Source organism: Somniosus microcephalus, unplaced genomic scaffold (genome assembly GCF_052327205.1).
Source record: "Somniosus microcephalus isolate GS21.2 unplaced genomic scaffold, FLI_Smic_1.0 unresolved_chr4, whole genome shotgun sequence".
NCBI lineage: Eukaryota > Metazoa > Chordata > Chondrichthyes > Squaliformes > Somniosidae > Somniosus > Somniosus microcephalus.
The window spans coordinates 34,766,079-34,790,061 of record NW_028225182.1 but is presented as its reverse complement, the minus strand read 5'-3'; the positions used below and the strand labels follow the sequence as shown (position 1 = coordinate 34,790,061).

Genomic DNA, 23,983 nt, shown 5'->3' with positions numbered 1-23,983 from the left:
GTCACCACATTACAGGAAAGATGTGATTGCACTAGAGAGGGTACAGAGGAGATTTACAAGGATGTTGCCGGGAGTAGAAAATCTTAGCTGTGAGGAAAGACTGGATAGGCTGGGTCTGTTTTCCTTGGAACAGAGGAGTCTGAGGGGAGACCTTATTGAGGTGTATAAAATTATGAGGGGCCTAGATAAAGTGGATAGAAAGGAGCTATTTCCCTTAGCAGAGGGGTCAAAAACCAGGGGGCACAGATTTAAAGTAATTGGGGGAAGGTTTAGAGGGGATTTGAGGGGAAATTTCTTCACCCAGAGGGTTGTGGGGGTTGTGATGAAATATATTCCATTCATCACTGCCTGTTTTCTGTGTCTTGTAACTGCCTGCTTTCTGTGTCTTTTCCCTTCCCCCAGTCCTCATGTATTATGTATTGGAATGTGCTGGAATTGGTTGTGTGCAGGGCTCCGCCCATACCTGGCTCCTTTGTAATCTAAGTCAGTCGGGCATCAGCCTCCTGAAGGAAGGCATCTCTCTAGTTTACGTGTGTTATGTTCTAAGTTAATAAAAGCCTTACTTTTGTTCTGCTAACTTCGAGTCTCGGAATAATTGAGGCACATCAATTTTATTAACTTAAATTTTCAACACTATGGATCAACTCCTGAAACCCGAACGTTTGGATTTGGATCAACATGCTCCGGACGCATCAGCACGCTTCGGACACTGGTTTGACTGTATGGAATTCTTCCTGGACAATTCCGCAGCCATCAAAGACGCTACGGACACTGCGAAGATGAGACTCGGAATGCTACGGAATTGGGTAAGCCACCGGGTTTACCCCCTCATCCAAGACGCCGATACGTACCTGGCAGCCTGCAACATCTTAAAGGCGCATTACCAGCAGCCTACGAATGAGGTGTATGCTAGGCATCTACTCGCTACTCGCGCACAGCGACCTGGGGAATCGGTGGAGGAGTTCCTAAGCATCCTGAAAAAGCTTGGCAAGGACTGTAAGTGCCGAGATGTAAAAGCCGCAGTGTACACCGACGAGCTTGTTCGCGATGCCTTTATCACAGGCCTCAGCTCCACTCACATCCGGCAAAGACTGCTGGAAAAAACGGAGTTGGACATGAAACAGGCTGCGGACACCGCGCGGTCCCTGGCGATGGCCCAGAGAAACTCGGACGCCTACTCTTCAGCCCGCGCCGTCCACGCCGCCACGTGTGCGCCGAGGGCGCCGCCATCTTGGAAGGCATCTTCCCCGCCCGGCAGCCCGACACCGGCGGGGCCCAGCTCTCCCCCCAGAAGCCCTACGACAGCCGCGACGCGTCAAGGACCCAACTGCTACTTCTGCGGGCAGCCAAAGCACACCAGAAACCTGTGCCCGGCGAAAGGCACCACCTGCTTTAAGTGCGGTAAGAAGGGGCACTTCGGGAAGGTGTGCAGAGGGAACCCCGCCGGGAAACCAACCGCCGGAAAACCCGCCACCGCCGCGTGTGCGCCGTGGGAGCGGCCATCTTGGACGCCATCTCGCCCGACCTCGTGGGGTCCGCCACCTTATGAGCAGACAGCGTGGACGCCATCTTGTCTCGATCAGGGCCCTACAGTGGCATCGGTCACAGTGGACCAGACCAGGCCGCATCCGCTATCCAAATCAATGGTGGACATCGAGGTAAACGGGTGCCGGGTTAAATGCTTAATTGACAGTGGAAGCACGGAGAGTTTTATCCACCCTGAACTGGCACAACAACTCTCCCTAAAGGTGGTCCCTGCTCAGGGTACCATCTCTATGGCCGATAAAACCCAGACATCGACCATTCTGGGTTACTGCACGGTACAATTGTGCGTTAACGGAACTGTGTATGATAATTTTAAAGTATTAATCATGAAGAATCTATGTGCGAGCGTGATCTTGGGTTTGGATTTCCAGTGCAACCACCAAAGCATCACGCTCAAGTACGGTGGGTCCCAGCCGCCCCTCACAGTGTGCGGTCTGGCTACCCTGAAGGTAAAGCCGCCTTCGCTATTCGCGAACCTTACCCCTAACTGCCGGCCAATAGCGACCAAAAGCAGGAGGTACAGCTGGGAGGACAGGCGGTTTATCACGACCGAGGTAGACAGGCTCCTGAAAGAGCGCATTATTGAACACAGCAACAGCCCGTGGCGCGCCCAAGTGGTAGTGGTAAGGGGTAGCGAGAAGAAACGGATGGTGATCGACTATAGTCAAACGATCAACAGGTACACCCTAGTAGACGCCTACCCGCTACCCCGTATATCAGAAATGGTGAACCAAATCGCCCAATACCGGGTGTTCTCCACCATCGACCTCAAGTCAGCGTACCACCAGCTCCCTATCAGACCAGAGGACCGCCCGTACACCGCCTTCGAGGCGAACGGACGCCTCTACCAATTCCTCAGAGTCCCCTTTGGGGTGACGAACGGGGTCTCGGTCTTTCAGAGGGAGATGGATCGCATGGTCGATGACCACCACTTGCAGGCAACCTTCCCCTACCTCGACAACGTCACCATCTGCGGTCACAACCAGCAGGATCACGACTCGAACCTCGAGAGGTTCCTGAAAACCGCACAAAAACTCAACCTCACCTATAACGAGGACAAGTGCGTTTTCAACACCACGCGCCTCTGCATACTGGGCAGCGTGGTGGAGAATGGGGAAATCGGACCAGACCCCGACCGATTGCGCCCCCTACGGGAGCTGCCCCTGCCCAACACTCCCAAAGCCCTGAAAAGGTGCCTGGGGTTATTTTCTTACTATTCCCAATGGGTCCCCAACTACTCCGACAAAGCCCGCCCCCTCTTGAAAGCATCCTCTTTTCCGCTCTCTGCTGAGGCCCACGCCGCCTTCAAAAGCATTAAGCAGGATATTGAGCGGGCCACGCTACAGGCAGTGGACGAGAACACTCCATTTCAAGTGGAAAGTGATGCGTCCGACTTTGCCTTGGCGGCCACCCTCAACCAGGCAGGGCGGCCCGTAGCTTTCTTCTCGAGGACCCTCCAAGGGCCCGAGATCAGACACTCCTCCGTGGAAAAGGAGGCCCAAGCCATCGTGGAGGCAGTGCGCCACTGGCGCCACTACCTAGCCGGCAAACGCTTCACCCTACTTACCGACCAGCGGTCGGTAGCGTTTATGTTCAACAATAAACAGAGGGGGAAGATTAAAAGTGATAAGATTCTTAGGTGGCGGATCGAGCTCTCCACTTTCGAGTACGACATCATTTACCGGCCAGGGGCCCTTAACGAATCCCCTGACGCCCTCTCACGAGGGATGTGTGCCAGCGCCACCGAGGATCGGCTACAGACCCTCCACAACGACCTCTGCCACCCAGGGGTCACGCGGCTGTTCCACTTCATAAAGTCCCGTAACTTACCCTACTCGATTGAGGAAGTTCGGTCTCTGACCAGGAACTGCCGCACTTGCGCTGAGTGCAAGCCTCGGTTCTACCGCCCAGATAGAGCCCACTTAATCAAAGCTACACGGCCCTTCGAGCGGCTCAGCTTAGATTTCAAGGGCCCCCTCCCATCCGTCGACCGCAACGTTTACTTCCTGAACGTTGTGGACGAATACTCCCGTTTCCCATTCGCCTTCCCCTGCCCAGACATGACCAGCGCCACGGTCATTAAATGCCTCAACAGCCTGTTCTGCCAGTTCGGTATGCCGAGCTATATCCACACGGATAGGGGGGCGTCCTTCATGAGTGAAGAGCTACGCCAGTACATGCTGTCCAAGGGGATCGCCACGAGCCGTACCACCAGCTACAACCCCCGGGGTAACGGCCAGGTGGAGCGAGAGAACGGGACAGTGTGGAAAGCAGTCACTCTAGCTCTAAGGACCAAGGGCCTCCCTATCTCCCGCTGGCAGGAAGTCCTCTGGGATGTGCTCCATTCGATACGGTCGCTATTGTGTACGGCCACTAATGCCACGCCTCATGAACGAATGTTTGTCTTTCCTCGGAAATCCACCTCAGGCGTATCCATGCCATCATGGCTCTCCACCCCAGGTCCGGTACTCGTGCGAAGGCATGTGAGGGGCCACAAGACGGACCCTCTCGTGGAGCCAGTACACCTACTCCACGCCAACCCCCAATACGCATATGTCCGGCACGCCGACGGAAGGGAGGACACCGTGTCCATAAAAGACGTCGCCCCAGCCGGCATCGACAACAACCACGGCAATAGCAGCGACGACGATCACAGCAACCCTTACCCACCCACTACTCTTTCATCACCCCCGGAAGAACATCGACCAACGGCACCCCCACCAACTACCCCTTCAACAACCCCGGCGGCACCCCCGGCAGAGACCCAGGAGGCTACCGGGGACACCCAGCCGACACCCGCGGCACCACAACAGCCACGTCGGTCGCAGAGGACTATCAAACCCCCGAACAGACTAAATCTATAGAAGGGGTGAATGTGATGAAATATATTCCATTCATCACTGCCTGTTTTCTGTGTCTTTTCCCTTCCCCCAGTCCTCATGTATTATGTATTGGAATGTGCTGGAATTGGTTGTGTGCAGGGCTCCGCCCATACCTGGCTCCTTTGTAATCTAAGTCAGTCGGGCATCAGCCTCCTGAAGGAAGGCATCTCTCTAGTTTACGTGTGTTATGTTCTAAGTTAATAAAAGCCTTACTTTTGTTCTGCTAACTTCGAGTCTCGGAATAATTGAGGCACATCAGGGGTCTGGAACTCACTGCCTGAAAGGGTGGGAGAGGCAGGAACCCTCACCACATTTAAAAAGTACTTGGATGTGCACTTGGGATGCTGTAACCTGCAGGGCTCCGGACCAAGAGCTGGGAAGTGGGATTAGGTTGGATAGCTCTTTGTTGGCCAGCGCGGACACGATGGGCCAAAATGGCCTCCTTCCGTACTGTAACTTTCTATGATTCTATGTGGATAGCTCTTTGTTGGCCAGCGCGGACACGATGGGCCAAAATGGCCTCCTTCCGTACTGTAACTTTCTATGATTCTATGATTCTCCCTATCTCTGTAACCTCCTCCAGCCCTACAACCCTCCAAGAACTCTGATTCCCTTCAACTCTGCCCTCTTGCACATCCACCACTTCTGTCGCCCCCACCATTGACGGCCGTGCCTTCAGCTGCCTGGAGCCCTAAGCTCTGGAATTCCCTCCCTAAACCTCTTGGCCTCTCTCTCTCCTCCTTTAAGACGCTCCTTAAAACTTACCTCTTTGACCAAGCTTTTGGTCACCTGTCTTAATATCTCCTTATGTGGCTCGGTGTCAAATGTTGTTTGACAATCGCTCCTGTCAAAGTGCCCTGGGGCGTTTTACCACGGAAGTTGTTGTTGATGTGTGAGTTATTGGAAGGTGCTGATCAATATGTGGATCTCACTGATGTGCTGATCAAGGATTATACCGGAATCGAGACATTATAACTATCAGGAAAGACTGAACAGACTGTGGCTCTTACCTCTAGAAAAGAGAAGGCTGAGGGGTGACCCGATAGAGGTCTTTAAAATGATGATGGGTAGACATAGAGAAGATATTTCCACTTGCAGTGGATTCAAACACTAGGGGGTCATCAATATATGATAGTCACTAATAAATCCAATAGAGAATTCAGGAGAAACTTCTTGATCCAGAGAGTGGCGAGAATGTGGAACTCGCTACCACAGGGAGTGGTTGAGGCAAATAGCGTAGATGCATTTAAGGGGAAGCTAGATAAACACATGAGGGAGAAAGGAATAGGAGGTTATGCTGATAGAGTGAGAGGAAGAGGGGTGGGAGAAGGCTCGTGTGGAGCATAAACACCAGCATGGACCATGGTTCTGGCGAAAAGTCATTGACTTGAAAGGTTAACTCGGTTTCTCGCTCCACAGACGCTGCCTGACCTGCTGAGTATTTCCAGCATTTTCTGCTTTTATTTCAGATTTCCAGCATCCGCAGTATTTTGCTTTTGTACCAGTATGGGCCAGTTGGGCCGAATGGCCTGTTTCTGTGCTGTAAACTTGGTATAAACTGATGTGGAAATAAAATTATTGAACCACTGATTTTTTTTCTTATTCGTTTTTATGGGATGTGGGCATTGCTGGCAAAGCCAGCATTTATTGCCCATCCCTAGTTGCCCTTGAGAAGGTGGTGGTGAGCCGCCTTCTTAAACCGCTGCAGTCCGTGTGGTGAAGGTGCTCCCACAGTGCTGTTAGGGAGGGAGTTCCAGGATTTTGACCCAGCGACGATGAAGGAACAGCCGATATACTTCCAAGTCAGGATGGTGTGTGTGACTTGGAGGGGAACTTGGAGGTGGCGGCGTTCCCATGCGTCTGCTGCCCTTGTCCTTCTAGGTGGAAGAGGTCGCGGGTTTGGGAGGTGCTGCCGAAGAAGCCTCGGCGAGTTGCTGCAGTGCATCTTGTAGATGGTGCACACTGCAGCCACAGTGCGCCGGTGGTGGAGGGAGTGAGTGTTTAAGGTGGTGGATGGGGTGCCAATCAAGCGGGCTGCTTTGTCCTGGATAGTGTCGAGCTTCTTGAGTGTCGTTGGGGCTGCAACTCATCCAGGCAAGTGGAGAGTATTCCATCACACTCCTGACTTGTGCCTTGTAGATGGTGGAAAGGCTTTGGGGTATCAAGAATTTGCAATTAGAATTATTGAACAACTGATGTGCAAATAGAATTATTTGAACAACTGATTTGCAATTAGAATTATTGAACAAGGGAGGCAGCCTCTGCAACCTTTACCACTTGAACTGAATTTAAGAAATATGACATTATTTTATTTTAAACTGTCAAACTGCAGCAGAAAAGGAAAACAAAATTATAAGCAAATTCCTTATTTGAAAAATGGTGTTAATTTCTCATTCATAAAGGAGAGTTTTGCCGCGGGGGCGGTCTCAGCCAATGGGAGCGAAGATGTTAATTAGAGGGCGGCCAATAGGGGTGCGGCCCGGCGGGCCGGCGCCGCCCCCTGGCCGCGGACTTTAGAAAAGTTGCTGAAAGTTTTGGCAAGTGTTTGGGGTGGAGTTCAGGAGCCCGGTGGACGAGGCCCGCAAGTTAGGGGGGGAAAGATAAGATTAAACAGGCGCTGATATTGGGGTTGACAGCAGTGTCTGCTCACAGGACACCTTCCACCGGAGCCCAGAGCAATGAGCGAGGCGCAGATTCAACCCGAGAGGAGCCTCAGTGCGGTGGAGAAGAAGGTTCTTGGTAGGAAAAATGCAGAGGGGGAAAAATAAAAAGTTCCAAATTGCCCAACTGGGTTACGAGAGGGAGGAGAACATTTTACTCCTTTGGTGGTGGGGAGGCTTTTAAAGTTTACCAACCTTTACAATTGTTTTTGAGCACTCTTATATGAAGAAAAATCACTTTATTTAAAAAAAAAGTTTTAATAAAAAGTTTAATACACTTTTTCTAAAAGTTTTATGGACTTTTATATAAAAAAAAAGTTGAAATGGACTTTTTAATGCACTTTATAAGTTTTATGCACTTTATAAAATGTGTTTAAAGCCTTATGAAATGACAAGTAAAATTGTGCAGACAGTTTGTGAAATGTACCTTTTTTTTTAAAGTGCTAATTTTATTTTTAGAAAACTCGTTTTATTTTTAACAAGCCTTTTAAATCCAAGTTTTATTTCTGACGGGATGAAATGTTCGCTTGCTTTTTTTTCTGAATCCCGTTTGCGTTTTTAATAAGGTGAACTTTGATTTGCTGTTCGGCTGGTGTGTGGTTTTTTTTCTCTTAAAGGGACTCTGCCACCCTGATTTAAAGGGGCCGCTTGATGGAGCAGTCCCCTCAGTACTTTCCCTCCCCCCCCCCCCCCCCCAAGTGGCAAGGAAGGGGAGTGGAATATATTCCCCCTCTCTCCTCCCTCTTCCTTCCCCCCCACCCCCACCATGTCGATGAAGCAGCCTCAGCTGTTGTGATTTGTAACATCTTTAACAAGAGAAGCCAATATAGGCTCTGTTTGCATTAATGATTTTAAGGGGTATAACTTATTTTTGATGCACAGATGCTAATTGTCACCTTGCATCTGCAGACAAGATTGTCTGTAAACTACACCTGGTGCAATTGGTTTGGGGAGGGGTCAAAATCCAGTTTCTAATCCCTACTTTATTGACTAAATCCAATTGATTGTATGAAAGTTCCCAGTGTGTCTCACACCAAACCATGAATACTAGTGAGTGAGGTTACAGGTTGGAATCTACTCGAGTGGGTGGGGTGGGGTCGTTTATGAACAACAGATACCCGGGAGTGAGTTACAGGCTGGAATCTAATCGAGAGGTTTGGGGCGTTTATATATAGAATAACATACCCGGGAGTGAATTACAGGCTGGGATCTAATCGGGGGGTTTATATATAGAATAACAGATACCCGGGAGTGAGTTACAGGCTGGAATCTAATCGAGGGGTTCGGGGGGTTTATATATAGAATAACAGATACCCGGGAGTGAGTTACAGGCTGGAATCTAATCGAGGGGTTCGGGGGGTTTATATATAGAATAACAGATACCCGGGAGTGAGTTACAGGCTGGAATCGAATCGAGGGGTTCGGGGGGTTTATATATAGAATAACACATACCTGGGAGTGAGTTACAGGCTAGGGTTTGGTGTAGGTGATTCTGTCGTTTATTTGGGCTAGGTTCCATGGAAATCCAATTCTTGGTGTTTTCAATCCAGCAGATCGCAATCTCTTATTTGCAGTTACACCTTAGTTTTATCTTGGTATTTTTTTTTCTTTGCTCACATTTTAAAACGGGCACTTGAGCGATTCCAGCCCACTGGTATAATTCCCCATCAGTAGTTGTTTTTTTTTAATAAACAAACAAGATTTCTCTCTCGCTGCTGTAAGAGCCCATCTGTGCTTGCCGAAGCAGCTCGCTGCACAGAATGGTGCCCAAGAAGCCACCTTCACTCACTTGGCCAATGAATCAGTCTCATGGCTATTGCAACATAGCCATGTGACTGGATGAATGGTAGGTCTCTTTCCAAGATGGCCGCCGGGCCTGTGTGGTGATCTCAGCCTGTTTTTGGCTTGGCTGTGTCGTCGACCGGGGAAAAACAATTCCGCAAGTGCACCTCTCGCAAGGAGGCGCAGCTAATAAATTTGATTTTATGTTTAAGTGATTCTAAGCCAACTTGCAACAACATCATGATTTTAGTTTTATGTGTGCCACACTCTTCTGTGCGGTGCCTGCTGGTCGCGAGAGGCCTAGAGTGTGCTAGTGGGCACCACGCAAACCCTCTCCAGGGCCACTCTGGCACAAACCAGGCCGGGGAAGAGTGGCAGGGAGCCAGAGTGGCCCCCCCCCCCCCCCCCCCCCCCCCCCCAAAAATCGCCAGTTGTGCCCATCGTGGACCTGTGAATGGTGTGATGGATTGAGATGGTTTGTATATGTCCTAGTGTGTGTTTTTTTTCTCTTTCTAACTTGTGCACATTTGAAGTGAATTCAGTGAAGCGAAAATGCAACATCGATGGGTGGAGTCGCATATAGGCCCAGACCCTGGACTTCCTAACAAACACACCCCAGTCTGTCAAATTAGGTAACCACACCTCCCCTCTCTCCCCCTCCTCTCTGACCCTGAACACTGGGGCCCCCACAAGGATGTGTGCTGAGCCCCCTCCTCTACTCCCTCTTCACCCACGACTGTGTGGCTGTTAATGGTTCCAACACCATCAAGTTTGCGGATGACGCCACGGTAGTAGGCCAGATCACCAACAACGATGAGTCAGCCTACAGGGAGGAGGTCCAGCATCTCGTGAAGTGGTGCGCCGATAACAACCTGGCCCTTAACACCAAGAAAACCAAAGAAATCATTGTGGACTTCAGGAAGTCCAAAGGCGGAAGTCACATCCCCATCCACATCAATGGGGCTGTGGTGGAAAGGGTGGACAGCTTTAAGTTCCTCGGAGTCCACATCACGGAAGACCTCTCCTGGTCCCTCAACACCTCCCCTCTGGTGAAGGCGGCCCAGCAGCGCCTATATTTCCTAAGGAGGCTGAAGGGATGTAATCTGTCACCCCTGATCCTCTCTAACTTTTACCGCTGCACTATAGAGAGCATCCTGACAAACTGTATCACAGTGTGGTATGGCAGCTGTAGCTACTATGACCGGAAAGCCCTGCAGCGGGTAGTCAAAACTGCCCAACGCATTACCGGCACCCGGCTACTGACCATAGAGCACATATACCAGAAACGCTGTCTACGGAGGTCACGGTCCATCATCAAAGACCCTACCCACCCCAGCCACAGTCTGTTCGCCCTCCTGCCATCTGGGAGACGCTACAGATGCATTCGCACCCGTACGACCAGATTTAGGAACAGCTTCTTTCCCAGGGCTGTCATCCTACTGAACTCCACAAATAAACTCTAAAGCCTGCACATCTGCCAATGCACTTTATTATGGTCATATTTATGTTAATATACTACAAGCCAAATGTATGTTGAATGTTTAAATGTCTTAATCTAAATGTACTCTCTCGGGAGCCGCAAGCCTACATTTCGTTGTACTGCACTTGTGCACTAACAATGACAATAAAAGTTGATTTGATTGATTGACTGGGTCAGGACGACAGGTTTCCTATCCTAAAGGACATTAGTGAGTCAGCTAGGTTTATAACAACAACAATGACTTCGTGGCCACTTTTAGTGATTAGTTTCCAGTTTTCAAAAAATAAAACTGAATTCAAATTTTCAAACTGCCATGGTGGGATTTGAACCCCTCATTCTCGGTATTACTAGTCCGGGAACGCAACCACTGCACTACCCTACAACATTGTGTGCACTTTACAAGCAATAAATTGTTTTTTTGAAGTGTAGCCATTTGCAATTTAGGGAATTGTGGCAGCCAATTTGGACCTCGATCGCTAAAATAGATTATCCGGTCAGTTATTTAATTGATGCCTGTGGGAGCTTGCTGTGCGCAAATCTGCTGCCGAGTTTCCCACATTACAACCGTGACAGCACTTCAGAAAGTACTTTGTTGGCTGTCAAGCGCTTTGAGACGTCCCGAGGTGTTGGAAGGCGCTACATAAATGCACGTTCTTTGCTTTTTTAATTCTTTAATGCCTTTACTTTCCGGGTAAGTATCTGTGCTTTTGATGTTGACCTTTTTTGTTGTAAGCAGCCTGTCTCATTCGGAGCCTCTGCTCTGGCTTGGGTGAGAGCGCATTGCTTGTGTAGTGAAGGTGCCGGGAGAGTGGGTGGTGAGAATTTTGTGAGGGGCCTTGCAGGAATAATTGATGTGTTCAATCCAGTCGTCGCTCCTAATTCTACTTTATTATTTTATTTTTCATGCTACAGCCACTAGTGTTCTCGGTACCGTGAAGTGGTTCAACGTCCGAAATGGGTATGGATTCATTAACAGGTAAAAGAAAACTCTCTGTCCCAGATTTCTTCCCCCTCCCCCCATGGGTGCTGAAAGCTGGTTCCATGGGCCTGATGGCCTGCTGGTACTTCAACCCCCAAGTGGGAATTCTTCATTGAGGGTTGAACTTTTTTTTGAATATAATGTGGGCAGTAGTGGAGGAGACTGGGAGAATGTGCGGGCATGTATTGGGCCCAGTGCTGGTTCTGTTCTGCCGCCATGCCTGTGATTCCATGCCATGGAATATGCTGCCCCAAAAAGCTGTAGAAGCTACATCATTACATAAATTTAAAACAGAAATAGACAGTTTCCTAGAGGTAAAGGGAATTAAGGGTTACGGGGAGCAGGCAGGAATTTGGACATGAGTCTAGGTTCGGATCGGACATGGCCCTGTGGGTAGCGGAGCGGGCCCAGGGGCCGTGTAGCCTGATCCTGCTCCTATTTCGTGTGTCTAATTCTGTTAGATTCAGGAGATGGTTCTGTGATTGTAGATTGGCGGTTAGGATCAGATCAGCCATGATCTTATTGAATGGCGGCGCAGGCTCGAGGGGCCGATTGGCCTACTCCTGCTCCTATTTCTTATGTTATGTTCTAACTTGACTGTAGAAGTGGTCGGTTGGTGGGCCTCGGCCTAATTTTAAAAAATAAATAAATAAATTCCCTTCGACTGCTGAAATCGGTTGTGGTTTCCCCCCCCCCCCCCCCCCCCCCCCCCCAAACAAATCACCGCCTGCTTTCTAGGCCGAGATTGGCTCAGCTTGCGGATCCTGGCAGACTGTCTCGGCATGGCTCGGTTCCTCATCAGGTGCTTCTTCACCCACTCGGCCATGGGGCCTTGCTCTCCCGAGAGATATACCAGGTGGAGCGTAGAGCACAGAAGCGAACCATTCGGCCCAACTGGTCCAGACTGGTGTTTAAGCTCCACACGAGCTTCCTCCCACCTGTTCCTTGTAGATGATTACCAATCTCGTTCAAATTATCAGGATCAACTGCAAACCGATATGGTGGGAATATTGTGTTTAATCAGAGTTTAAGACGGAATATAACGCACTAGTTATACAGCACAAACATACGACCGTGACGAGCAGCTGGTACCGGTCCTGATCGGACAGACAGACGGCTGGCGTGTGTGAACAGTTCTCCGGCTTACGGTCTTTCTCCCTCTCGTCTAGAACCTCCAAGAATGGGTTGAGTCTGCTCCCGGAAGGGTGTTAGACCAGCCCCACTCTTGTATGGCTCTCACCGCCACCGTCTGTGCTAAGGGCTTTTCTCTTGTACCCTTTCTTAGGGGTGGGCCTGCTGTGAAATATGGACAAGGCCATTTAACCTGTAAGGGCTCTTCCTTTAAAAGTTCAGTGCCCAATGGCACGTTGAGTTCTTTGCCTCAATTCTTAGGTGAAAGCCCTCCCTCAAAGGGGTTTCGGGTCCTTTGCCAATTTTATCTTTTTTTACATTTTTGAAGGTTCCTCCATTTGGAATTCGTCCTATCTCTTTGTCCCTGACACAGCAAGTACAAGGCTTGACCTCGTACCCTCGCTATCAAGGAGCCCACGTCAGCGTTGCCTTGCTCATCCTGCCGTTATCCAAACTATCTCCCTTTTAATCTAACAGACTGTTCCATCCTGTGATGGATACCATGACGCCCCTAAATTCCTTTTTTATTCTACGTCTTTTATAGAAACATAGAAAAATAGGAGCAGGAGTAGGCCATTCAGCCCTTCGAGCCTGCTCCGCCATTCAATATGATCATGGCTGATCCTCTATCTCAATACCATATTCCTGCTCTCTCCCCATACCCCTTGATGCCTTTTGTGTCTAGAAATCTATCTATTGCCGCCTTAAATATATTCAGTGGCTTGGCCTCCACAGCCTTCTGTGGTAGAGAATTCCACAGGCTCACCACCCTCCGAGTGAAGAAATTTCTCCTCATCTCAGTCCTAAATGTCCTACCCCGTATCCTGAGACTGTGACCCCTCGTTCTAGACCCCCCCCCCCCCCCCCCCAAAAAGCCAGGGAAATATCCAGTCTGTCTAGCCCTGTCAGAATTTTATACTAATTAACTTTTAATTATCTTTATAAGCAGTTCTATTAAGCCAATTCTGATTCCTACCTTGGTGTTATAACATGGTTATTAGTAATGATAGAAGAAACGTAGGTATTGGGCCTTAGTTGGTCAAATTAGAGATACATAAACAAAGTTGAATTCCTAATTGGAGAGCAGCAGCTGGCTAGCTTGAAAGCAAGATTATTTATGACCGTCACAGTACAGAATGCTAGAACACGTGCAGAGAACTAAAACACCAGCAGAGTCTAAGCATCTATCCAGTTATTCTAATGTTAGTCTGAAGAGACATTTTGTCTCCATCACTTAAACACGGTGTTATTCGCGTCACAATTTTATCCGCATAACCATATACATTTTGGACACCACTGATTTTCTAACACTACCTTCTTCATCTCATCCCATCAGGCTATCCTTCTATTCCTTTCTCCCTTGTGTGTTTATCCAGCTTCCCCTTAAATGCATCTACATTATTCGCCTCAACCACTCCCTGTGGTAGCGAGTTCCACATTCTCACCACTCTCTGGGTAACGAAGTTTCTCCTGAATTCCCGATTGGATTTATTAGTGACTGTTGCGTCCGTGTAATAATAAGAAAAGGACTGCGGAGAACGGTACAACAGGTGTTTACTCAACGTGGTTCAAACTGCAACTGAAACAACAGATTACTACTCAGCGTTATATACAGGTGTGGTCACTGCCGGTACTACAGTATACATGAGCTGTAGAAAGTAGTTCCCCCCCCCCCCCTTAAAGGTACATACATTATAGTGACCATCTTTTATATTTATGGCCCCTAGTTCTGGTCTCGCCCGCAAGTTGAAACATCTTCTCTACATCTACCCTAGCAAACCCTTTCATAATTTTAAAGGCCTCTTATCAGATCACCCCCCCCCCCCCCCCCCCCCCCCAGCCTCTTTTCCAGAGAAAAGAGCCCCAGCCTGTTCAGTCTTTCTCGATGGTTAAAACCTGCCAGTTCTGGAATCCTCCATGCAAATCTTCTCTCTTGTACCTTCAGCAGTCACTCTGTACCCTTTGTTGTAATGTGGAGCCCAGAACTGTGCACAGTGCTCCCAAGTGTGGTACTACAGGTGTTGCTATGGCAACACAGTTTGTCAAGTGCACCAATTTTACTGGTGTTTCCATGGTGAAGTCTGACCTTTTTGCCTGTGTTAACACACAACCAAAGGAAGTAAAAGCGTGCACAACGATCAAAAAAAACCTCTTGCGCACTCTGCTTTCTGGTGTTTTTTAACCAACAAATGCTCAAAGGTTAAAGTTCACATGTCGTGCGACTGTGTACTGAGATCACATGATGAACGATGGTGTCGTCTACTATTTTTTTTTGAAGATGGGAGCAGGAGTAGGCCATTCGGCCCCTCGAGCCTGCTCCGCCATTCAATGCGATCATGGCTGATCATCCAAACTCAGTACCCTGTCCCTGCTTTCTCCCCATATCCCTTGATCCCTTTAGCCTTAAGAAATATATCTAACTCCTTCTTGAATATATTTAATGAATTGGCCTCTACTGCCTTCTGTGGTAGAGAATTCCACAGGTTCACCACTCTCTGGGTGAAGAAATTCCTCCTCATCTCTGTCCTAAATGGCTTACCCCTTATCCTTAGACTGTGACCCCTGGTTCTGGACTCACCCTGCCATCGGAACATCCTTCCTGCATCTAGTCTGTCTAGTCCTGTTAGAATTTTTAATTATCAGAAGTGCCATTCACCACACCTGGATTTCCAATTAGCCACACGTTGGCTACTGGCCAACATATTGGACAGCGCTGTCCGAGGAGAAGCCTGATTTGATGACTGTTTGCCTCGCTCTCCGTCCTTCCCGGCGAATGTCCACCATTTTGTCTTTTCCCACCCCTGCCCGATGAACGAGACCGCGTAGGCTCCAACTCTTAGCTGGGCCCCTCTTTGCTTCTCATTTCCTTTTATTGTTGGCCATGGCTCAGTGGATCGCACTCCGAGTCAGAAAGGCGACGAGCCCCACTCCAGAGACTTGAGCACATAATCCAGGCCGGCACGCCCCAGCGCCAGTACTGAGGGAAGTGCTGCGCTGTCGGAGGTGGATGAGATGTTAAACCGAGGCCCCGTCTGCCCCCTCGGGTGGACGTAAAAGATCCCACGGCTGCGATTGGAAGGAGAGCAGCGGAGTTATCCCTGGGGCCAATATTTATCCCTCCACCCGCATCACTAAAAATACAGATTTGATCATTCATCTCATTGCTTGCAGTGGGAGCTTGCTGTGCGTGAAATGGCTGCTGCGTTTCCCTACATTACAACAGTGACTCTGCTTCAAATGCACATCATCGGGCCATCCCAAGGTGGTGAAAGGCGCTATGTAAAGTTTGTCCATTTATTTGCGTGTGATTTCACTTTCTTACCCACTTTTTTTTCCTCCTTCCCTCTCTTCTAGGAATGACACGAAAGAGGATGTGTTTGTTCACCAGGTATGGGTCAAAGTGCACTCTTTATCTGTTGCTGGCTTTTATCTTGCCTCTCAAAGGTCACTCAATGACTGCAGTTGGCTGGACGCTGTTCTTTCGCGTCCGGGGCCTAGTACTAAGGCTTCTCCTGTGTAAAACGAGTCTGGGATGTCTCTGTCCATTTTCTCTCCAACTACCTGCACTGACCCCGGCAGAAAATATTGACAATCTCCTGTCATTACACTCAAGGTGGTTAGTTGGGTAGTGTGAAGGAAAGGAATGTGACACTAATGCAGTACAGGGTAAATTAGTTACTGTTTAACTGTTTGATGGGACAGTGTAGAGGGAGCTTTACTTTGTATCTAACCCGTGTTGTACCTGCCCTGGGAGTGTTTGATGGGACAGTGTAGAGGGAGCTTTACTCTGTATCTAACCCGTGCTGTACCTGCCCTGGGAGTGTTTGCTGTCTGGCAAGTGCAGTGACCTGAAATATGAAGTATTCTATTCCGCAGCACTGACTGGTTTTTTTTTTTATAAACATTTTATGGTCGAATAGCATGAACTTAAGCTTGCTCCTTCTCTGTACTGAGTGTTTCCACAGCCAATCCTCCTTTTGTCTTTTTGTCCTTACCCCCTAGTCCCAGAACTGGCCTCTGCTGATCTGCCAAGCCTGGCTCACAACTGACAAAATCGACCCAGCTAAGGGGCTACAAATTTAGATCTTTTTGGTAGCCTAGTTTAATTGACATGTCTGCAAATGTCGCAGCCATTTTGCACACCGAGACGTCCTACAAAGCGGGAATAAGATGATGGGGTTAATCGGAGGGGTTTCCCACCCCGCCCCCCTGCCAAGGTGATGTTGGCTGACGGAGGATTGTTGGCCAGGGCTCCAGGGGAGAACTCCCCAACTCTCCTCCGAACAATGCCACGGGTTCTTGTCCCTCCACCTTGACTCTCAACAGGCGGGGGCTCCACTTCGACCCCTCTTTCTCCTGGGGGGGGATGGCACCTCCGACAATGCAACATTCCCTCGTACGGCCCTGAAGTGTCGGCTTAGATTATTGGGATGAGGGGGAGGTGGGGTAGGAAAAGGAAATGGAGAAAGCCAGCCAAGGTCCCTGCTCCTTATTTCCCCTATTGGAAGGTGCATGTTAGTGTTTGGCATTCAGGATGCAGCGAAGATGGGGATTGGCTGTGATCCAATAGCATGCTGGCATTTGCTGCCTATGCCTGGCGTGGTAGATTGATCACTTGTTGAAGAGCTGATGACCCCTTTTTTGGAATCTGCACTATTCCAACTATCTCCTGGCTGGCCTCATCTTCTACCCTCCGGCCGTGTCTTCAGCCACCTAGCACCTAAGCTCTGGAATTCCCTCCCTAAACCTCTCCGCGCCCCTCTCCTATTGAGACGCTCCTTAAAACCTACCTCTTCGACCAAGCTTTTGGTCACTGTCCCTAATATTTCCGCATGTGGCTCGGTGTCAAATGTTGTCTGATAATCGCTCCTGTGAAGCGCCCTGGGGACATCATACTACGTTGAAAGGTGCTATGTAAATGCAGGTGGTGGTTCTACCACAACGAGCACGTTCAGCAGGCCCCCTCGGTGAGTCTGGAGGACCAAAGTTTGCACCACTATAGTGGTAGTGCCTGGTCTGTGGGGGAAAACACAGTTTTTAGAAATGTTCTGTGTACACGAAGCGTGAATAACCTTGGGATCAGCGCCCTGCTCTGGAGGAGGCCAGGAGCCAGGGTTTTAAGTGCTTTCGGGTGGAGGGCAGCTTGTTCCGGCCGAATCACCGGTTGGGCAATGCTCGGTTAATTTTTTTTTCCTTTGCTGCCCCGGCAGACTGCCATCAAGAAAAACAACCCTCGGAAATACCTACGCAGTGTCGGCGACGGGGAGACCGTGGAGTTTGATGTGGTCGAAGGCGAGAAGGTAACTTTTTTTTTTGAGTAGCTTTTCCGAACTTTTCTTGGCAGCGCTGATCCATGGTGGGGGGGTGGGGTACAGGCCCACGGGTGCTCTGTTCCCTCTGGTACCCCTGCCCTGAGCGGCCGCCTCGACCCTGACCGGCTATTCGGCCATAGGGGTGGTTGGCTGTTCGACCACGGGGCGTCGCGGCTGCCCGATTCCTTTTGCGCATTGTCATTCGAAGTCTTTGACCGTTTCGGAACCTTGTCCGAATTCTCCTCGCAGTCCCCGCCCCCAACCCCACCCCACCAATCGCAAGGCAGTCCTGCAGTCCTTGTGGTGATTAGGTCGGGATTTCCAGGATATTCACCCAGTGACTGCTTCCAAGTCGGGCTGGAGTGTCACTTGGGAGGTGATGGCTGTTCACATCACGTTGCTGATTTATTGGTAGAAGTTGTGGGAGGGGCTAGAGAAAGAAAAGACTTGCATTTATATAGCGCCTTTCAGGACCACTGGACGTCTCAAAGCCCTTTACAGCCAATGAAATACTTTTTGAAGTGGAGTCACTGTTGTAATGTAGAAATGCGGCTGCCAATTTGCGCACAGCAAGCTCCCACAAACAGCAATGTGAAAATGACCAGATCATCAGTTTTAGTGATGTTGGGTGAGGGATCAATATTGGCCCCGGGGACAACTCCCCTGCTCTTCTTCGAAATATTGCCCGTGGGATCTTTTACGTCCACCTGAGAGAGCAGACGGGGGGCCTCAGTTTAACATCTCATCCGAAAGACGGCACCTCCGACAGTGCGGCGTTCCCTCAGCACTGGCACTTGGAGTGTCGGCCTAGCTTTATGTGCTGATGTCCCTGGAGCGGGACTTGAACCCACAACCTTCTGACTCGGGCGAGTGTGCTGACCACTGGGCCATGGCTGACAGAGGGAGGAGGGTAGGTGCTAACCCAGTAACCAGTGTTCCCTCTTATTTTTTTCTTTGGCTGCGCTGCCCCTTTAAGAGGCGAGGCGGCACGGCTCAGTCACATTGTGGGTTGAAGGGAAGCTGCACAGCGTAGAGGGAACGTTGCCAGGAACTCTGCGAGCGCAACCTGCACACTGCTGCCCCGGAGCTTAGATGGGGTGGGTGTTGAGCCTGGCCACTGGGCGACAGCGGAAACTTGTATTTATTTACATGGGACGTTTAACTGTGTTAAAGGCACTAAGGGACGGGGATGGGTGACACCGGTCAAGCAGGCTGCGTTGTCCTGGATGGTGCCAAGCTCCTTGAATGTTGCAGCTGCAGAGGTCCAGGCCAGCGCTCGAGTGTTCCAGCACGCTCCTAAGCAGTGTTCTCTCTCAACTGCGTGGCCGTGCAGTAATCGGCACGGTCCCCTGCCAGCCGCTAACCGGCTTTTACAGTATATAGAAACATAGAAGACAGAAGCAGGAGTAGGCCATTCGGCCCCTCGAGCCTGTTCCGCCATTTAATGAGATCATGGCTGATCATCCAAATTCAGTACCCTGTCCCTGCTTTCTCCCCATATCTCTTGATCCCTTTAGCCTGAAGAAATATATCCAACTCCTTCTTGAATATATTTAATGAATTGGCCTCAACTGCCTTCTGTGGTAGAGAATTCCACAGGTTCACCACTCTCTGGGTGAAGAAATTCCTCCTCATCTCAGTCCTAAATGGCTTACCCCTTATCCTTAGACTGTGACCCCTGGTTCTGGACTCCCCAACCATCGGGAACATCCTTCCTGCATCTAGTCTGTCTAGTCCTGTTAGAATTTTATAAGTTTCAATGAGATCCCCTCTCATTCTTCTAAACTCCAGCGAGTATAAGCCCAATCGACCCAATCTCTCCTCATGCGTCATTCCTGCCATCCCAGCTATCAGTCTGGTGAATCTTCGCTGCACTCCTTCCACGGCAAGAACATCCTTCCTCCGATAAGGTGACCAAAACTGCGCACAATACTGAAGGTGTGGTCTCACCAAGGCCCTGTACAAACTCAGCAAGACATCCTTGCTCCTGTACTCTAATCCTCTCGCTATGAAGGCCAGCATGCCATTTGCCGCCTTAACCGCCTGCCGATGATTTTCATCGTAAATTCCGCACTGGGAGGGGGGCTGAGATTTAAAGGGACTGCGCATGAAAAGGAACGGGCCGTGCAGAACGAAGCCCAGCTCACGGGGAGCGTTGCTCCTGACCTTGAGCCTTGTAGCGGGTGGTGGTGGGGGGTCAGGAGCAACGTTCCCTTTAAGCTGTGCAGCGCTCCAGGGATCACCCGCTGCCGGTTTTTCAGTGTAAAAACCACGCGCGTGTGGTATATTGAATGGCCCGCGCAGCACCTTAAAGGGGCCACACAGTGGCCAAAAAAATTGAGGCAACATTGGGCAGGAGGTGTGGAAGTCTCTGCTTTCTGGGGAAGGACTAGTAGGGGGGTTGGGGTGGCGGAGGAAGAATATCCAGTTGTACACTCTCTTTTATTGCCCTTTCGTGGTCACATGAAGTGGGGCACAGTTCTGCAGCCATTGGCACTGCAGACCTGTATCTCATTCCAGTGGTTTGGAGCTGGATGGCGAGTGCTGGTGGGCTATTTGACCGTGCATTGCGCTCATTCAGTGTACATGCACTTTCCAGCAGGGGGCACTGGATAGTGGTCGGGAGTCTGAATCCTGGACCTGCCCCTCTTTCCCCACTCCACCCCCCACCACCCCCAGATAACCAAGGTGGCTTAGTGGGTCACGCTCTACTGCCTCTGAGTCGTGGGTTCGATCCCCACTCCAGAGACTTGAGCACAGCAATCCAGGCCGACACTCCCAGTGCAGTACTGAGGGAGCGCTGCACTGTCGGGAGGTGCCGTCTTTTGGATGAGGCGTTAAACCGAGGACCCGTCTGCGCTCTCGGGTGGATGTAAAAGATCCCGTGGCCACTATTGGAAGAACAACAGGGGAGGTCTCCTGGGACTAATATTTATCCTTCAATCAACATCACTATAACAGATGATCTGGTCATTATCGCATTGCTGTTCGTGGGAGCTTGCTGTGTGCAAATTGGCTGCCGCGTTTCCCTACATTACAGCAGTGACTCCACTTCAAAAAGTACTTCATTGGCTGTAAAGCGCTTTGGGGCACCCTGAGGTTGTGAAAGGCGCTATAGAAATGCAAGTCTTTGTCTCTGCTGGCCGAAATTGGGCATCAAACCTGGGGACCTTGAGGGGTGCGGCTCTGTCCCACAGCAGAGAGGCCTTTACCCTCGGGGGCGCCCCCCCCCCCCCCCAACCATTTGGGCGCAGCCAGTGCACTTTCTGCACCTCCTCCCCGCACCCCACCACCCAGTGCAGGAGGGAATGTGACTGCTTGGGGGAGGGGGTGGGGGTGGTGAGGGTTTGAAGGTAATGTACCCGAGTGTGGTCTCCTAACATGTTTCTGTGCCCCCCCCCCCCCCCCAACACACGCAGGGAGCGGAGGCCGCGAACGTGAGTGGCCCAGGTGGCGTTCCGGTCAAAGGGAGTCGGTACGCGCCGAACCGCCGCCGTTTCCGTCGGGGATACTTCAGGCGCCGGGGTGCCGTGGGTCAGGCAAGTATGAGTGACCAGAGACCTTTTTCAAATCATTGCAATGAACACGGTGGGGAGTAGCGGCAGGCCATTAGCCCCTGGAGCCTGTTCAAACAGATCATGGCTGATCTGTACCTCAACCTCATTTGCCCGCCTTTATCCCTATGTCATAACGTCAGAATTAGTAGCGGGAGTTGGCCATTCAATAAGATCATGACTGATCTTCGACCTCAACTCCACTTTCCTGCCCGATCCCCATATTCCTTGATTCCCCTAGAGTCCAAAAATCTATCGATCTCCGCTTTGAATGTACTCAACGACTGAGCATCCACAGCCCTTGGGTAGAGAATGCCAAATATTCACAATTCTGAGTGAAGAAATTTCTCCTCATCTCAGTCCTAAATGGCTGAACCCTTATCCTGAGACTATGCCCCCTAGTTATAGACTCTCCAGCCAGGGGAAACATCCTCTCAGTATCTACCCTGTCAACCCCCCTCAGAATCATATATGTTTCATAAGAACATAAGAAATAGGAGCAGCAGGAGTAGGCCAATCGGCCCCTCGAGCCTGCTCTGCCATTCAATAAGATCATGGCTGATCTGATCCTAACCTCAAATCTACTTTCACTCTCCATCCCACCCGAACCCATGTGATCTCCCGGGAGAGGCGAAAAACCAGATTTAAAAAACCCAATGTGCCAATTTGGGAGAAAAAATCTGGGAAATTCCTCTCCGACCCATCTAGGCGATCGAAACTGGTCCAGGAGATCACTCTGTCCCTGTATTTCCTACAGTACTTACCTTCTGTAAGAGGTGATCTCCACCCCAGCCAGGAACAGGCCCAATTTACTCTTGAAGGACTCCTAGCTGGCAGCCTGTTCCCGAGGTCTCCACTAATCCCTGTGAATAGAACCATCTCCTGAAATCTAACACAGAATTAGAACACAAGAAGTAGGAGCAGGACCAGGCTACACGGCCCCTGGGCCCGCTCCGCCACCCACAGGGCCATGACCGATCCGAACCTAGCCTCATGTCCGATTTCCTGCCTGCTCCCCGTAACCCCTAATTCCCCTTCTAGGAAACAGTCTATTTCTGTTTTAAATTTATTTAATGATGTAGCTTCCACAGCTCTCTGGGGCAGCAAATTCCACAGACCTACCACCCTCTGAGTGAAGAAGTTTCTCCTCATCTCAGTTTTGAAAGAGCAGCCCCTTATTCTAAGATTATGCCCCCTAGTTCTAGTTTCACCCATCATTGGGAACATCCTCACCACATCCACCCGATCAAGCCCCTTCACAATCTTATATGTTTCAATAAGATCACCTCTCATTCTTCTGAACTCCAATGAGTAGAGTCCCAATCTACTCAACCTCTCCTCATATGTCAACCCTCTCATCCCCGGGATTAACCGAGTGAACCACCTTTGTACTGCCTCGAGAGCAAGTATGTCTTTTCTTAAGTATGGACACCAAAACTGTATGCAGTATTCCAGGTGTGGTCTCACCAATACCTTGTACAACTGCAGCAATACCTCCCTGTTTTTATATTCCATCCCCCTAGCAATAAAAGCCAACATTCCATTGGCCTTCTTGATCACCTGCTGCACCTGCATACTAACTTTTTGTGTTTCGTGCACCAGGACCCCCAGATCCCTTTGTACGGCAGTACTTTCCAGTTTCTTGCCATTAAGATAATAACTTGCTCTATGATTTTTTCCTGCCAAAGTGCATAACCTCACACTTTCCAGTATTATATTCCATCTGCCAAATCTCTGCCCACTTAGCCTATCTATGTCCCTTTGCAGGTTTTTTATGTCCTCCTCACTCACTACTTTCCCTCCCACCTTTGTATCATCTGCAAACGTTGATATGTTACACTCAGTCCCTTCCTCCAAATCGTTAATCTAGATTGTAAAGAGTTGGGGTCCCAGCACTGACTCCTGTGGAACACCACTAGTCACTGATTGCCAGTCTGAGAATGAACCATTTATCCCAACTCTCTGCCTTCTGTTAGATAGCCAATCCTCCACCCATGCCAGAGTATTACCCCAAATCGCGTGATTTTTTATCTTGAGCAATAATCTTGTGTGGCACCTTGTCAAATGCCTTTTGGAAGTCTAAATACACTGCGTTCACTGGTTTCCCCTTTATCCACCCTGTATGTTACGTCCTCAAAGAACTCGAGCAAATTTGTCAAACGTGACTTCCCCTTCATAAAACCATGCTGACTTTGTCCTATTAAATTATGTTTATCCAAATGTCCCGTTACTGTCTCCTTAATAATCGACTCTAAAATTTTATCAACCACAGATGTTAGGCTAACTGGTCTATAGTTTCCAGCCTTCTGTCTATTACCCTTTTTAAGTAAAGGTGTTACATTAGCAGTTTTCCAATCTGCCGGGACCTTTGCTGAGTCCAGGGAGTTTTGGAAAATTATTACCAATGCATCCACAATCCCTACCGCCACTTCCCTCAAGACCCTAGGATGTAAGCCATCAGGTCCAGGAGATTTATCTGCCTTGAGTCCCATTATTTTACCGAGTACCACTTCCTTAGTGATTTTGATCGTGTTTAGCTCCTCCCCCCCCCCCCCCCCCCCTTTAGCCCCCTGTTTGTCCAGTGTTGGGATATTCTTAGTGTCTACTGTAAAGACTGATATAAAATATTCATTCAGTGTTTTTGCCATCTCCATATTT

At 49.7% G+C, this 23,983-nt stretch overlaps 1 protein-coding gene across 3 annotated transcripts in view; it reads left to right on the top strand.

Annotated features, from left to right (window-relative positions):
- Nucleotides 1–6,948: 6,948 nt before the first annotated feature.
- The window catches only part of LOC147090504 (Y-box-binding protein 2-A-like), a 31,572-nt gene continuing 14,537 nt past the window's right edge, over nt 6,949–23,983 (top strand). For 2 of the 3 annotated variants that reach the window (XM_085977279.1, XM_085977278.1), the window contains exons 1-5: nt 6,951–7,166; nt 11,262–11,325; nt 15,814–15,847; nt 17,670–17,759; nt 21,191–21,310. In XM_085977279.1, coding sequence (XP_085833405.1) covers nt 7,106–7,166; nt 11,262–11,325; nt 15,814–15,847; nt 17,670–17,759; nt 21,191–21,310 — 369 coding nt within the window. In that variant the 5' untranslated portion in view covers nt 6,951–7,105. Of the gene's footprint in view, nt 7,167–11,261; nt 11,326–15,813; nt 15,848–17,669; nt 17,760–21,190; nt 21,311–23,983 lie in introns of all 3 variants that reach the window. The other variant, XM_085977280.1, reaches the window with a different exon arrangement.